General features: G+C 30.2%; 1 protein-coding gene across 1 annotated transcript; it reads right to left on the bottom strand.

The window, feature by feature from the left end:
• Positions 1–1,046: 1,046 nt before the first annotated feature.
• On the bottom strand, positions 1,047–2,090 carry LOC114308792 (F-box protein At2g27310). The gene has a single exon (XM_028254463.2). It carries the CDS (start codon positions 2,088–2,090, stop codon positions 1,047–1,049), a length of 1,044 nt encoding a protein of 347 aa, XP_028110264.1.
• Positions 2,091–17,381: the final 15,291 nt, after the last annotated feature.

Raw genomic sequence — 17,381 nt, 5'->3', positions numbered from 1 at the left:
ATCGTTCACATTTTAAAATACATCAGGTAAAACATGCTTGTAAAAAATTAAGTTAATCGGATATCGTTTACCCATTTATTCACTCACATTTCTATCTATAAAAATAAATAATAATTGTGATTTAAAATATTAAAATGAATACCAATGTGAGTGGATGAATAGGTAAACGATATCCGATTAACTTGATTTTTTGCAGGCATGTTCTACTTTATGTATTCTAAAATGTGAACGGTTCGAATTATCAAAATAGACCCAGAAGTGGACCTATTTTGTCGCACAACAGATGCTGCTGCGCACCCCGCACAATAGCATCTGTTATGCGGCGAAATGAGCCCCGAAAATCCAAATCGTTCACATTTTAAAATACATCAAGTAAAACATGCTTGTAAAAAATTAAGTTAATCGGATATCGTTTACCCATTTATTCACTCACATTTCTATCTATAAAAATAAATAATAATTGTGATTTAAAATATTAAAATGAATACCAATGTGAGTGGATGAATAGGTAAACGATATCCGATTAACTTGATTTTTTGCAGGCATGTTCTACTTTATGTATTCTAAAATGTGAACGGTTCGAATTATCAAAATAGACCCAGAAGTGGACCTATTTTGTCGCACAACAGATGCTGCTGCGCACCCCGCACAATAGCATCCCCAAATTCTGCTTAACAACTGAATGATTGATTGTTTAGTTTTATGGAAAAAAAAAAAATATATGTAATAATATAAGTAATGAAATTGTTATCATTTTTTTTTTTCTTTGAACAGGGAAATTATTGTCAACTACCTATTAATTTAACACGGTTTCTCACGTACAAGAGTTGGCCAATGAAACAATAAAACTAGAATATACTAAAAAATAATAATAATAAGTTCATTATAATGAAACAATCACCATCACTTCTTACATTGTAAATTACTATTTACATGCGAGATTAAAATACACCTTTATCACTGTTTAATTTGTCACTCATCCGTATTTATCATTCCTCCTAATTTTTTTTTCAACAAATAATAAAATAAAATTTATGACTTCCCATCTAAACCAAATGTAAAAACTGTAAAATCCTAATAACAACAAACACCCAAAAGGCAACGAAAATGGTGACAGCAGTGGCAATGCTGGCCACCTCCAGCCTCTTCTGTCTCCTCTTCTTTCTCTCGCTTCTCTCTTTCTTCATCTTCAAGCACATCTCATAACCTTCTTTCTCTTCCCCTCTCTTCCCTATCCTTCTCTTCCCACCCTCCACAGCCTCCAGCAAAATTACCAAACTCTCCTCCCACCCCAAATTTTTCCCCTCCATGTCCTCCACCTGCAAGCTCACCTCCCTCACGTGCAACCCCCCTCCTTCTCTCCCCCCGCACGTGACAATCGCACAACACTGTAGCACCTCACCCCTCCGGTCACCGGAGAGAACCGTCACGTACCGGAGCTCTATATCTCCGGTCAACCAGTTCCGGTCGACCGAAACGGGTCTAAAACTGGAGAAATTCGCGGCCCGATTTCGAACCGGGTCGATCACGATCCAGCTGAGAGTCAAGTTCTCTTCGAGATCCGACTCGCACGTGTCGTCCCTGAAATCCAAATTCACCGGCATTGGAACGGTCTCTTTCGGGTCGAGAAGATCGATCCGGAAATCCGCGCCGAGCATCAACCCGGTTATAGTCTCGGTGGCGAGGGCCTTGGAGAGAACGGGTTTGGTCTGGTAATGCAGATCGACGGCGGAGAACAGCTGGGAAGGAGGAGGCGGAGTACGGCGGCGATTGGGGGGAGAGCGGCGGTGGTCCAGAGAAGGGAAGGAGTCGGAGAAGAAAGAGCGGTGGGCCGAGGGGAAGGAGGAGATGAGGCGGCGGACACGTGGGTGGGCGGTGGAGGGCCACTTGTCGTTGCAGATGTAACGCCAGAGTTGGTCTTGGGAGGAGAGAGCGCGGAGTTGGGAGGACGTGGAGGAGGCGGAGGCGAGGGTTGGGCCGTCGAGTCGGGTCAGGATGTGGGTCTGAAGAATGTCGGGGTGGACGGCGGAGATCGTCGTGCCACCACCACCGCCGTGATCGACGGTCGTCAATGAAGCAGCAGTATCCATTTCTGTATTTCTGTATATTGCAAAGTTGCTCCTCGATTGTGTGTATAGATATGAGATATATATTTTGAAGTTTGGGTGTGGATTTGTATATATATCCAAACCAAATTGTCTTTATTAAGCTCATAGAATAATATTCTGTCTGAGCCGTCCTATTTGATTATTTTTATTTTTTTATAGTGAGAAAAAGGGGTGATTTAAACCGTTGGCTACTTGTCCTTTTCTTTCTTTCTTCCACTTAGGCTAAGTTTGGCAAGATCAAAAAAAAAATAAAAAAGTTACTTAAAAAGTTAAAAAGTTATCACTATTTACCAAAATTTAAAAATTATGGCTGTACAACTCCCAATCCTAATTTTTCTCTACACTAATTTATACAATTTTTTAATACACATTTTTCCCTAAAAAGTCAAAAAGTTAACCTAAACATCCATATTTTTTTTATTGTTTGGGATGATCTAAATAAGTGCACTTTTTGATTTTTTATGAAATATGGGTTGAGTTTGAGTTGGGTCTGAAGTGATGTGTAAGAGAGATGATGTGACTTAAATAAGATGATGTGACTTAAATAGAATAGTGATTTTTGACTTTTTGTCTTTTTCAAGACATGCCAAACTTGGCCTTAGTATGACTTAAGTTTTATTTGGGTTAAACAAATGTATTTTTTTATATAAATATATTTATTTAGATTATATTAATTAATATTTTTTATTTTTTATATATTTTTTTTATAAAAAAATCAAAAAGTAAATTTATTTAAAACATTCCAAATTAACTATTATTTTAAAATTTGATTTTTTAATTTTTTAAAAATATATGTAAAAAATACTAAGAGATGACATGATCGAGAATAAATTAAAAATTGACTTTTGACCTGATATTCCAAAAGAGGCCTAAAGCGGCTTTGTAATGGGTTAGCATCTCCATTGGATGTATGATCGGTAAATTCTTATTTTTACTTTTGTTTCAAATGGGTTAGTTATGTGTTATTTAGTTGGGGATGTTTTGAGAATTAGTTATTTTAATTTTTTATAAAAATATATGTAAAAAGAAAAAAAAATTGAATTTTTAATAATATTTTTTTATTTTTTGGCTAAAAAAACTAATTCCTAATCTTGTCTTTTAATGTGTTGGCTAATATGTGCCGTTTTGGGAAGGGCCATAAAAAGCCACGTTTTTTTTATCATTTTTCAAAAACGCAAGTGGCCAAAAACGCAACAAATTTGGTTTGGAAAGGGCCAAAAACGCAGGTGTGAAATTACAAATTAGGCCCTATGACAAAAAAATAAAAATAAATAAATTTCTTATGTTGGGTAAGGGTATTTTGGTCATTTTAATTTGATTTGACACCATAAATAAATATTAAATTAAAAAGCAAAAAATTAGTTTTTTACCAACTTCTCAAATCATTTTTCAAAAAACTAAAAAACTTGGCAAAAAGTCAAAAAACAGCTTTTTACCAATTTTCCAAAACACCCCTATGTTAGTTAAGTGTGGAGCGTACAATAGCTAAGGAAAATAGAGAGAATTAACTGTGAAAGTACAGTAGCTAAGGAAGAGAGAGAGAGAGAGAGAGAGAGAGAGGTACGAGCACTAGGCGTGGCAACATGATGGGTTTTGCACTTCTCAATCCTCGATCCCTAATGAAGACCACTTTTATATTACCACACCACCCCTAACAGGATTTAGTTTTCTTCGCACCACTCATCGCGGCCCCATTCTCCTTGTCCATTACTGTTTCAGTTTATGAGTACTACTCATTACACACACAAAAAAAAAAAAAATTAAGAAAAGAAAAAAGTGAGAGAAATGGACATATAAATTCTAAATTATTGGGAGGATCTCATACTAGAAAAAGGAATTGGGCATCAATCATTAAGTATGTAACAAATTAAAAGTTAACAATCATCATAACATATCATTGTGGATAAAATTGTGAGTGAATGGAGCACGATTACTCAAGCTCATTTATACAATGACTTAGCTAGTCAAATAGAAGGCCCACTATGAAGTGGGCCGAGCTAGGGGATTGGCCCTAGCACCCTTCTTCGCGTCGCTATAGAAATCACCATGGCCCTAGCCCTAGCCCTCGTCTCCACTACAAAATGGGCCAAGCTAGAGGTTTGGCCCTAGTACCCTTCCCCACTTTGAAGTGGGCACCATCATGGGCCTAGCCCTAGCCCATTTCCCCACTCCGATGTGGGCAAGTCCATGACTGTGATTCCAAAACTCCCACTTACTCTGAAGTGAGTCGAGATAAGTTGAGCTCTAACAAATCAACCAACGCCGTGTACGTGAAGAACACATGGCACCCGCAAATAACGGAACGACTTACTTAAGTGCCTAACAAAGTCTCTACTATCCTTCAACGAGGAGTGATCTAGCTAAACATTAAAGAGTGTTAGGTGTCAATGGAGGTGTTTGGTGAGCAAGGCCTTCCCTATAAAAGGTAAACTCATCCTCCTTTAAAAAGGGGAGATCCGAATTCAATTACACTCTCTATACACTCGTCTTTTTTACCAGACATTGGTATTTACTCGACCGTCGGAAGGTTTTCGACTAAATCCCAGTTAGGCAGCCTAGCCATCAATTCCTTATGCAGGCTTTCACTTATCAGTGCACCAAAGTTCGTCCACGAAGATCCTTCGTACTCTTCATTGCGGAATCTGGTTCGCATAATGAGAGTTTTTTTGAGGTCTTAAAGTATTTTTCTTTCTACCTGCTAGTTTGTCTGTACTTTTTTGGGGGGTTAAATCATGTAAATACACATAATAGTTTAAAAAGGAATGTTACATCGCCTTAATTTTGCTTCTCTAATTACATCGCTAATGACATGGGTAAGACTCACATAAAGCAGGCCCAAACTGCTCTCCTATTTTCTTTAGTCCTCTCTAATTCCAAAAGCGGGGAAGGTGTTGGCCTCGTTTGGCAAGAGGCTATTTTAGCCAATTAGCCAAAAAGTTACTAAATTAACCAAAAAGCCAACAATCCATACCAAAAAGTCAAAGATTCTCTTTTCTCTCTACTTTTTGCACATCTTTTCGTAATTAGCCAAAAAGTCATCCCAAACATACAAGTTTTTTTTACCTACCTTTTTAGCCAAATAGCCAAAAAGTTACTAAATTAGCCTGTTCCCAAACGAGGCCTCTCGTTTGACAATTTTCAATTTTAGTCAAAAAATTATTATAAGTTATTACATTACTCTTTTTAAGGGTAAATTTATAAATTTTATCAATTTACTGAGTTAATATCAACCAACTTATCAATTTGACCAAATTGACACAAAAGTCTACAAAATTAAGTATTAAAATTGAGTAAATTAAAAATGTAGAAACCAATACAACACAAAAAATAAAATTTAAAAACTACCAATGTAATTTATCCTTAATTTTAAAAGAAAACAAATGTTGAAATACAGTGGTTGCTTAAGGCTAAAAGTGTAGTTGTACCCTAAAGCAACACAGTTGTAGCGTAAGGCCTGTCTGTGTTTTATTTATTTTATGTTTATTTTATGTTTATTTTTTTTATTTTTTATTTTTTTGTTAATAAACAAAATAGTGCCGTTTCATTGTCACAGCACCCTGCTATTAAAGATAGAATTAGAAGAGCAAAATTAAAAAAAATGAATTATTTTTCTAATTTAAAATAATAATAATAATTTTATTTTAGATATATATATTGAGTCGACCCTACATTTACATAACATATTTTAAGGCACAATTATACCATTGGAGCACATTTTCACTCTCTAAACTAATAAAAAGTTAACACACATAATTAGGTCCCATCTTTTATACTTTTTGTCATATAACAAATACTTTAACACATTTTTTTAGTCATTCAATTGGAGATGCTCACAAATTTACAAGTTTTTATTTAATAAGTCAAATTCATTTCACTTATAGATCTTATACTTTGTCAATTTAATTTTCACCACACAAAGTGTAAAAGGCGGGACCTGTAGTCATTCCTTATGAATTTGTGTCTTATAACTTTAATTGCATTAATTTTATTTTTTATTTTTTATATTTTGCCAATTTTATTTAATCAATAATATCCATTTAAAAATAAGATTAAATTCAAGAGGTAAAATAGTTCATTTCATTTGAATAAACTATTTTACTTTTAATTTTTGTTTAATTTGTTAATAAATGATTTCAGGTACATTAAATTAACACAATGTAATAATTAAAATAAATTTTAATATAATTATAATTATATAATATATAATGACACGCTTTGATGAGAATATGAAATGATACTAGTCATTTTTACCATCTAAGTATCTTGTGTTAAATATAACATGACTCAATATATTTGATCTCTAAATCGTCCATAATATTTGTGAAAAATCTCTTAATTCTGTTTTTTAGGGCAAACAATAATGTTAAATACTCATAAATTTTACTCAAAAAAATATTTAGAGATGTATCGTGATTGAAATTTATTTTAAGTATATGTCTCACTATGCAATAATTAAATTTAGATCATACATTACAAATTTTATTTAAGAAAATATTGAGAATAAATATTATATAATTGAGATTCATTATAAGTGTGAATCTCACTATGCAATAACTAAATCTCAATTACACATCATAATTCGAGATAAATTTCTTAATATTTTTTCTATATCTCTATCTTTTCTGTATTGCAAATTGTGTGGCTGTCATTGTGTTAATTATTAACGTATGGGTGGAGGGAACTAGGCGAAAGCTCAATTTTTTTATTTTTGTTTTAATTTTTTATATACATGAATGTCATCATTACTCAGCAAGTAAATACAAGAAAAAAATGAATCCAATGAGAAAAAGTGACATAAAGAGAGTTTTTGTATTCTCTAATAAAATCATTCACAAATAAGAAATTATGGGGAAATAATTAAGTAAAATTTGAGTTTTTGTATGATATTATAATGTGTAGAGTATCAAATGCGAAGACAATGAGACAAAGTTGTGACATAAAAGAGTTTTTTTAATTATATCCCTCCCTCCTCTCCTATAAGAAGAAATTATGGGGATTAAATAATTAACTAAAATGTGAATTTTTTATGATAGTAATGTATAGAATTTCTCTAATTTGCATTGAGAATTGCAACATAAATTTCAAATATATTACTGAATATAAATTACTTGATTAAATCATACAAAACAAATAATTTATACGTCATGTACTGAATATAATTTATATATAATAAATTTCAATGATTAGAAGTGTCATCAATTATGTTATTATCATATTAATATATTATGAATATTTATTATTTTATATATCATCATTGTATTAATTAAAGATTACAAAATCATTTAAATTGAATTAATAATAAACATTTTATCATATAAAAATAGTTTTTTTTTTAATCAAAAGAAAAAAAAAAAAAAACAAAAACAAAAAAACGTCGGCAGTTTTTCACGCATTGTCCTTTTAATTTGTCCTACTAGAGGGCAGCATAACATGTGATAATTACTAAGCAGACCTTTGCCGCCTGCCCATGTGTGGACGAATAATTGAGCTACATTCACCATGTTTATTTTTAGTTTTTTTAAAACACTTTTAATTAAATTTTATTTTCTTATTTTTTATATTTTTTTATTTTTATTAAAATTTTTAATATTTTAACTAATTTTTTTTTTAATTTTTACACACACCTAATATAAATACATTTAAAAAGTATAATTTTTGTGAAATTTTTTTACTAAATATCAAAAATATAAAAAAATACAAAAATCTAATATAATTTTTATATTTTTGTGTATTTATTAATTTTTTAAAATATTTTTTTATAAATATTTTACTTTTTAAATACATATAAGTAAAGTGCATCTAAAAAAGTTTAAAAAATGATTAAAATTTAAAAAATATTTACTAAAAATAAAAAAAAATATGAAAAAATAAAAAACTCAATTTTCAAAACATTAAATTCAAAAAACTGAAACCAAACACATTGACTATTTTTTTACTTGTAAATAATATAAGAGTAAATCAAACTCGCTCTCTAGATTTTTTTAAAAAAATACAATAATTTTATATTTTTGACATAATTATATAATTTTTCTTAAGATTTTAATTTAAATAATTAATAAATTTATTTTTTTATCAGGAATTCGTTAATTGCATGAGTGAAAAACAATATTGTCATTTCTAATATATTAAACTGTGTATTTATTTTTATTTATTTTAGTGCCTACCTAGTATTTACATTAGTTTTGGTTGTTCTAGTTTTACTAAAAAATATATTAATGTAATTATGTTAAAAATGCATGACATATAAACAACAATGGTGATAAAAATCTTAATCATACCGTATAATAAAAATCTTAAAATACAAAAATCTCTCAACGATAATACAAATAAAGTATGTGGACCAGATTGGCTCTAGATATGACTCAAATCAAAATAAATTTAAATTTGGGGGAAGCATTAATAAATTTTAAAATATGATTTTATGAACTATTTAGTCCTCTATTTTTTTTTATGAACCCAAAAGTCCTATTAAAGTGAAAATTACACAAAATGGTAGCTACTTATACGTTTGGCTTACTTTTTTAGGAATAAAAAGTGGGTTTCTATAAATATAAAATTATACATTTGAGCAATTCGCACTATAGAGATTTTGAATTTTTTCTCCTTTTGAAACAAATCTCGCATTACGAATAAGAATGTAACACTTTAATGTAATAATGTAACACTCTAATGTAATATACTAAAAAATTCTTTATTGTACTTTTTTCAAACGTAACAACATAACACTCCAAAATTTTTCCAAACGTAACCCTCCAATATAACACACAAACTTAATATTCTTTTTCCAGACGTAACACTCCAATTAATATAATGTCAAACGTAACATTCCAATTTAACACACAAAAACACTAAAAAACTTCTTAGTATACTTTTCCAAGCGTAACGCTCACAGTTTAAAATTATATATTTGCTCAAAACTTACTACGAATTTTTTGTGTATTCCTTTTCAAATGGTTTGAAAAATATCACATTTTTTTTTTTAGTATTACGTTTTGAAAAATTACACTAAGGAGTTTTTTTTAGTGTTACGTTGGAGTGTTATACTAAGCAATATTTTTTGGAGTATTATGTTTGAAAAAAGTATACTAAGAAATTTTTTTGAAATCTTACATTGAAGTGTTACGCTAAGGAGTTTTTTTTTTAGAGTATTACATTTGAGTGTTACGTTTAGAAAAAATATATTAATGAGTTTTTTGAAGTCTTACATTTGAGTGTTATATTTGGAAAAAGTATAACAATGAGTTTTTTTAGAGTCTTATATATGAGTATTACTTTTGAAAAAAATATAATTAAGGAGTTTTTTTTAAATCTTATATTTGAGTGATACACTAAGAATTTTTTATTTTTTTTTAGTGTTTCAGTTGAGTGTTGCGTTTAAAAAAAGCATACTAAAGAACTTTTTTAGAATCTTACATTGGAGTGTTACATTAGAGTGTTACAGTTTAAATTATACGTTTGCACAAAACTTACTAATGAGTTTTTGTATTACTTTTGAAATGTTTGAAAAATCTTACATTTTAAGTCATTCTAAATAAAAAAAAATTCACATATAAAAGTGAATCCCAAGTTTGATTATCATAAATTGTGTATCTTACTTTTTTTAGCATAAAAAAGAAAAAAAAAAATAATATAATAAGGGTATAACAGTATAAATCTAATTTTCAAATAATATTAAACCTCCATTTTCAAAATTAATGGCACTAATTGGTCTATAAGAAAACTCTTAGAACTAAACAAATTACCATTCCTAAAAGTGAGATTTATAAATAAATTTTTCTTTAAATTTATATTATATAATTCATTTTTTAGATCACTTTTTCGACTTAGATTATTCTTTATTTTGTAACGTTTTTCTTGTGATAAACATGTTTAGCCATGAGGGGTCAAATTAATGTGTCTAAAAACATGGGAAAGAAAGAAAAGAACGAAAAGGGCACAAAAAGTTCAAAAAAAATAAAAATTAAATAATAATAATAATCTGGTTGCCAAGGGAAGTGTCATCAAGAGTGACAATGCTTACCCAATAGTAAATTATTAACTTAGCATGAATACAAAGAAGTTCAAAATATGATTAAAAACAATTTTTATTTACGACTTGATTCGTTTTTACTTCTGTAGTCAAAATGAAACATTGTCAAGATTTTATTTATTTTTTTACAGAATATTTCGCATGACTAATATTGTGTTTAGTTATAAAATTTGAAAATGAAAAGAGAAAAGATAGGTAAAACGTGAATAAAATATATCTACATTTCATCTAATTTCACACATATTTTTTTTTTCTATTTCTAAATTTTTCTTCAAATTCTCTAACTAAACAACATTTTTATAAAACAATAATCATATTTTTTACTGTTGAATATATCATCAAAGCAGCCCCAAAGTTTGAAATAATGTTGAAAAATGCTTCCAGAAGTTCTACCAAAATTTATACCAAATGTCTCCTATAGATGTGAGACCATGTAGATCCATGTAGATCCCACACTCATGTGAGACTTTTGGTAAAAAAATTTATTTAATTTTTGAAATCTCTACCATTACTTAGGGCTGGTTTGGGATGTTCTAAAAAAGTGCACTTTTTGACTTATTGGCTTTTATGGGTTAGGTTTGGGTTGGGTTTGATGTGATGTGTTAGAGAGGTGATGTGATTTAAATAAGATGATGTGACTTAAATAGGATAGTGACTTTTTGACTTTTTGTATTATTTAGTTTATGCCAAACCAACCCTTAATAATGTTTCCATATAAAAATACATTCAATGAATCAGTAATCTTTCAACATGTGAGAAAAGAATCTGAACAGCAGAAGCAACAAAAACATTTCCATTTTAATTGTCAAATTTGTGGCCGATTACAATTTGTTTTAAAATTTGTCAGAAAAAGGAGTTACGTTTCAAACTATATGAACGCGTTTTTTAAGAGGTGTGTTTAGTAAATGCCTTTGTGATTTCTTGTTTTATTAAATAAAAATGTTATAAATCTCAAATTTTTTATTAAATAAATAACTAAACGTCTCATATAAGTATGTGGTTCACAATATGAAGGTGGGTCTGTCCACAATATGGGTGTAGGATTTGTCATTTATTTTGTAAAAAATTTATTATTCCTAGCATTACCTATAAAATATACTTACATTTTAAATAATTTGACACACCTTTTTCTTTGTCTTTTTCTTTTTCTTTTTCTTTTGAAATCCCTTACCAAATCTTGAACCAAGCCTAAGACTTTTAATGAAATATAAATGCTAACAATAATTTAACAGTCACAATTCTTTCTACATTTTGACTATTAACGTATTTTTACTTAAAATTTGACTTTGAAAATTGAAACAAAGGAGTTTAAAAGTGCATGCTTACAGAAAACATTTGTAATATGTTTTTATATAGATTGAAAAAATAAGTTCAAAAAATCATAATTTTAAAATAAATGTAAAATGATAAATGCATGAATTTCTGATGTACCTAAAAAAAAATAAATTGATAAATACATAATGTTTCATGATAGAAAATGAAAGCCCTGGCTAAAGTCATATGTTGCTAGATAGGGCTGAGTGGACTATAAGGCCAGTCAAGCCCTGGCTTTGGGAGATTCTTTTTGTACTAAAAAAATCATTAAGTACGTCTAATTTTTCAGTACATTTTATTAAATTATTTAAAGTTTGTTAATTTTTTTAGCTTTCGAAGGTTAATAGTGTAAATTTAAGCGTGTCAGTAAGGATCAATCAGTCCTTACAAAATTTTAATTGCCAACCAATTATCAGACGATTGTGTTGAAGTTCTTTCAACCTCAATGAAGAGAACTTTTGCTGGTGGCTTGTTTTAGGAGAAATTTATAAAAAAAAACAAGTACAGAACAATTCAGAAACTAAATTTCATTGAGTAAATAGGAACTTACAATGAAATGACCCAGTCTTGAAAATGTTTATAGTAACGACTACTTGAAACTACTCCTAGGAAATGAAATGCAATACAGGAATTGAAGTGCTAAAATGTAAAGAACTAGAAATGTAAAACTGGAAAGAAATATGAAGTAAATAAACTAGTTTCTGAGTCTGGGTCTATTACAATGTAGTCATGAATGACTATTCATAGACAAATATTTGTAGGAAAAAACTTCAAGTAATAATTACCCAATAACCACCTAAAATTACCCACTCTTCCATCTTCATTCCCACAATGCCATATATCCCTTCATGTCTTCATAACTTCCTTTAACCTCTAATTCATGCTCTATGTTCTCCACTTGTTCTCCATGTTCTTTCACATTATGCTCCATGATACTCCACATTCTCCATCATCTTTTCACATATGTTTAATGATTCATAACTTCTCACAACCTCCAAACGAGTAAGAAAGTGCCACATGTCCTGCAGTTTATCAATAATAATAATAATAATAATAATACAGATTTATGGTGCTAACATTACCCCCAGCAACTTTTTCAGAATGAGGGACCTCGAATTCATGAAGAGTTGTACATCAATTTAGACCATACTTGGCAATTAATTAATGTATTCGAAGAGAGACATGCATTCGAAGGTTCTTTTATCATACAACTGTTGGAACAATCTTCAGTGTAAAAATAAAAACTTGAAACAAATCAAACAAATAAAAAAAAATTACTTATAGAATTTATTTTACCGAAATGAATAAGTAGAAAAATAGACCAAGTTGAGTGTGTGACACTTTATTCTTAAGACAGATTCGTCCCGCTTCGGTACTTACGGATAAATAACGTCTATCTCCCAAGATACAATGATCTTTCACAGATTGTATTAGCACTAAAAACAATCTGTTTCGGCGAACTAGAACCTGTGTTCTGTACTCTCAAATATTTTTCCCTAAAACTAGTATGAAGAACAATAATGCAAAAGAGCAAAATCTAGAAAGCAAAAAATGAATTTCGAATGTTTGTGATTGTCAAAATCTACTGGAATGAGACTTTTATTTATAGGACAAATGGTGACTGTTCAGAAATTCCAAACAGGTACAGATTTGAAACTGAACAGATACAGTTTGAAATGAACAAATACAAACTTCAAACTGAACAGGTGCGGATTGTTTACACTTGCTAGACCGGTTCAACCTGTTTGAACTTTTCTGGACCGCTGGAAATGGACCGGAGGAGCATTGTTTATTTTTTGGACAAAAAAAATTAAATTCAAATTTAAATTAATTTTGTTTAGAAAAATCATTTTGGAAAAAATTCAAATAAATTTTGTCCAAAAAATTAATATTAGAACCGACCCGACCCACAAATCACACCTGGCCCAGCTTGGTCGGCCGGTCGGACGGAGGGACGGATGGTGCGCGCATATATGTGGTGGTTTGGGCCAAGGTTTACTTTGCCTATAACTTCTCCCTTCTACAAACTTGGGGTGCCCCTTGGGGTCCAATCCAAGTGTTGCCACTTAGAGCTTATATACATACACAAGCTTTCTTAAAGTTTCAATGTAGGATAAGCCTTACAAGGAAATTCACATGTTATTCTTTAATTGTCCATTCTATGAACCCGAAAATGACGTCAACTTCCCATTTACTTATAAATGGTTTTGATGAACCATCTTCACCGTGTGACTCGCCACGCGGCAAGAAACACGTCACCTCTTTGGATGCACCCCAAAAGACGTGTGGGACCACTCAAATTTGAGCTCAAAGTTGGCCTAAAATAAACCTATAAAAACCATAATTCCAACAACATGATTCAATTTTTTTAAAAAGAACCAAAACATTGCTCTGAAGATGCTCACGGCATATTTTAGAAGTTTTAAAAGCTTCAAATGCATAATAGCTACCTACTTGGAGAGTTTATTAGGCTTCAAAACATAATTAAAATAAGCTCACATGCTTCGAATTTTAATGTATGTTTTGAAATTGGATTACTTTGTATGTGTTTGAAATGGTGAATTCTTAACAAAATATCACCGATTTGACTTAGTCACAATGCATGCCAATGTTATTTTATTTGAGCCATTAGTTACAGTTGGCCCTTCTAGGCTTTACTTTGAGACCTTTGATGCATCATGAGACGATGGAAATTTCAAGACATTCGAAGCATGATTCTTCAGACCTTAACCATATATTTTTACTTCCGATTGTACTACTTCGAATTGCTTTGAAGTGACAAACAACATACACACTCTTCAAATTACATTACTTTAAAGTGTTTTGCAAAGTTTTGAATTACTTTCTAACTAAATATATTTGAGCCACCTTCGAAGTAAATATATGGAACTGTGATGTGTTTTCAATTTTCGAATTACCTTCAAACCAAATATATGGACCTTCGAAGTGCTTTTGAGGGAGCTTCGACCTACCTTCGAACTAAATATATGGCACTTTGAAGTGTTTTCAAGTTTCAAATTACCTTCGATCCAAATATATGGACCTTCGAAGTCCTTTCAAGGGAGCTTCGACCTACATTCAAACTAAATATATGGCACTTTGAAGTGTTTTCGAGTTTCAAATTACCTTCGAACCAAATATATAGAACTTCAAAGTGCTTTGAAATACCTTCGAAGTGCTTTGGCCACTTTGAGCCGAGTTCTACCTTTCAAACAGTTAATTTGTTCTTCAGTGCATCAATCTCATCAGAACAATGCTTAAAAATGATTGTTTTATTAGCCATTTCATCAAAATTAAATTTTGATGCGGCCCACAAATTCAAAATAGATTTTGAACACCGAAAATCATGGCATAATATAGCCTTGGAAGTTCAAATACTTTGACATTTTCAACAATGTCAAATATTTTAAATCCGTCAATAGTGGGTTGATCACCATATTTAATCACTTTTGGTCTAAGAACATGTTCTTTGACCAAATAACTTTCATCATTTACTAAGAAATAGGGCTGTTTTTTTTATTTTAGCCATTAACGACTTATGAAAGTCCTTTATGTGAGTTTCATCATTTCTTGGCCTAATTGATTGTTCCATTTTAGGCATTAATGTCTTGTGAAAATCCTTCATAGACATATTATTTTCATGGTTTGACTTTATAAGAATGAGTTTTTCAACCCCCCGAGCCTTATATGGAACATTATTTTTAACCATGTTTAGCTTAACAACATACTTTTTAGCCATGTTATTTTCATAACTTGGCTCTTTAAAAATGGGTTTTTTAATCCTCGGGGCCATTAATGAAATTATTTCTTCCCCAGTTTTAGTCATAAAAGACTCAAAAACATTTTGTAAAACCTCACAAAATTCAGTCATTAAAGACTTGATATTAAAGGTTGATAACTCATGTCTCCATTGGCAAATTTCCACACCAAGTTAATGAATTACTCCAATTAAATGGAATATTTTTTCTTCTACCAAATAATATGGTAATGAAGAAACAACTTGGAAATTTTCTTCATCAAGAAAATGGATCTCTTCTTGAAGATCCAAAATTTTTCTTTCACGCTAATATATTTCATTTTGACAAATTTGAATAGCAAAATTCAATTCGTTTGTCATTTCTTTTTTTATGCATTCTTTAAGGTGTTCATTTTCTCCTTGTCGTCTACGCCTAGCCATTATAATAGTCCTACTAGGCATGCCAAAAATATATGTTGGCTTTTTTGGCTTTCGAAGGTTAATAGTGTAAATTTAAGCGTGTCAGCAAGGATCACTCAGTCCTTACAGAATTTTAATTGCCAACCAATTATCAGATGATTGTGTTGAAATTCATTCAGCCTCAATGAAGAGGACTTTTACCGGTGACTTGTTTTAGGAGAAATTTATAAGAAATAACAAATACAGAATAATTCAGAAACTGAATTTCATTGAGTAAATAGGAAATTACAATAAAATGACCCAGCCTTGAAAAGGTTTACAACAACGATTACTTGAAACTACTCCTAGGAAATGAAGTGCAGTACAGGAATTGAAGTGCTGAAATGTAAAAAACTAGAAATGTAAAACTAGAAAGAAATATAAAGTAAATAAACTGGTTTTTGGATCTGAGTTTGGGTCTCTTACAATGGCTATTTATAGGCAAATATTTGTAGGAAAAAACTTCTAGCAATAACTACCCAATGACCACCTAAAATTACCCACTCTTCCATCTTCATTACCACAATGCCACATATCTCTTCATGTCTTCATAACTTTCTTTAACCTCTAATTCATGCTCCATATTCTTTATTTTGTCCTTCATGTTCTTTCACATTATGCTCCATGATTCTCCGCATTCTCTATCATCTTTTCACATATGTTTAATGATTCATAACTTCTCATAACCTCCAAATGAGTAGGAGAGTGTCACTTGCCCTGCAATTTATCAATAATAATAATAATAAATACAGATTTATGGTGCCAACAGAGTTATAATTTTCTCTCAATACCTCTTATGTTTTTTTCCAAATTATCCTTCAAGAAACAAATCAAAAACTCCAAATTACACCATTTTGAAAAACCCTATCAAAAATCTTTAAACAAATTTCTTATTATAGCTATTCCTTTTGTTCACATACAATAGACGACACCGGTGAAGGACAAATGTTTTTTTTTTTTTTTTTTTTTAAGAAAAAAGATTTTTGAAAGGGCTTTATATAAAAAAAAAGTTATTGTTTAATTTCTTTAGATTAAAAAGAAAAAAGTTTCACTGGGTTTGGGTTTTGTGAAGGAAAAAAGAGGGCTACAACAATGGCTTCATCTTTCCAGGTTGCTCTTGTAACAACTCAGATTTTTAATTATTTTGTAGAAGTTATACTAATATTATTTAATCACAGTTAGGAAAATATATAATTTATTATATATTATTATGCGTAATTTTGTAAAACAATATAATTAGTAAAAGTTTAGGGGTCAAAATAATAATAATAATGGGTGTGGTAATAAAATAAATAATTAATTTTCTGTTAGTATACGATAGAGTGTAATTTAATTAAGAATTAATTTATTTATATAATTATATTAAAATATTGGGTCAAAATGTAATTATTTTAATTATTTATTTAAGATTAGGATCAATCTATATTAAATCTAATTGAATCTGGTGAAGGATTTGGCCTGGCCACGTGTTGGCTAGGTATGCCTTTTACCTCCCTATAAATAGGGAAGAGATGATCTAGAGAAAGAAACGAAAGAAAGAAAGAAGAAAAGAAAAGAAAAGAAAAAAAGAAAGAAAGGAAAGAAAAAAAAGAGAGGAAGAAGGAAAAAATAGTGGAAGTTGAGAGGGTCTTTGATAATGGAAAGAAAAAGTAAGGTATTAAAGTTAAGGTGCGTTATATTTTATCTTGAGTCATCATAACATATTTTACGTATGTTTTGACTTACCATATTTATT

Source organism: Camellia sinensis, chromosome 12 (assembly GCF_055761805.1).
Source record: "Camellia sinensis isolate YWXY chromosome 12, ASM5576180v1, whole genome shotgun sequence".
Taxonomy (NCBI): Eukaryota; Viridiplantae; Streptophyta; class Magnoliopsida; order Ericales; family Theaceae; genus Camellia; species Camellia sinensis.
This window is presented reverse-complemented; position numbering and strand designations above follow the sequence as displayed.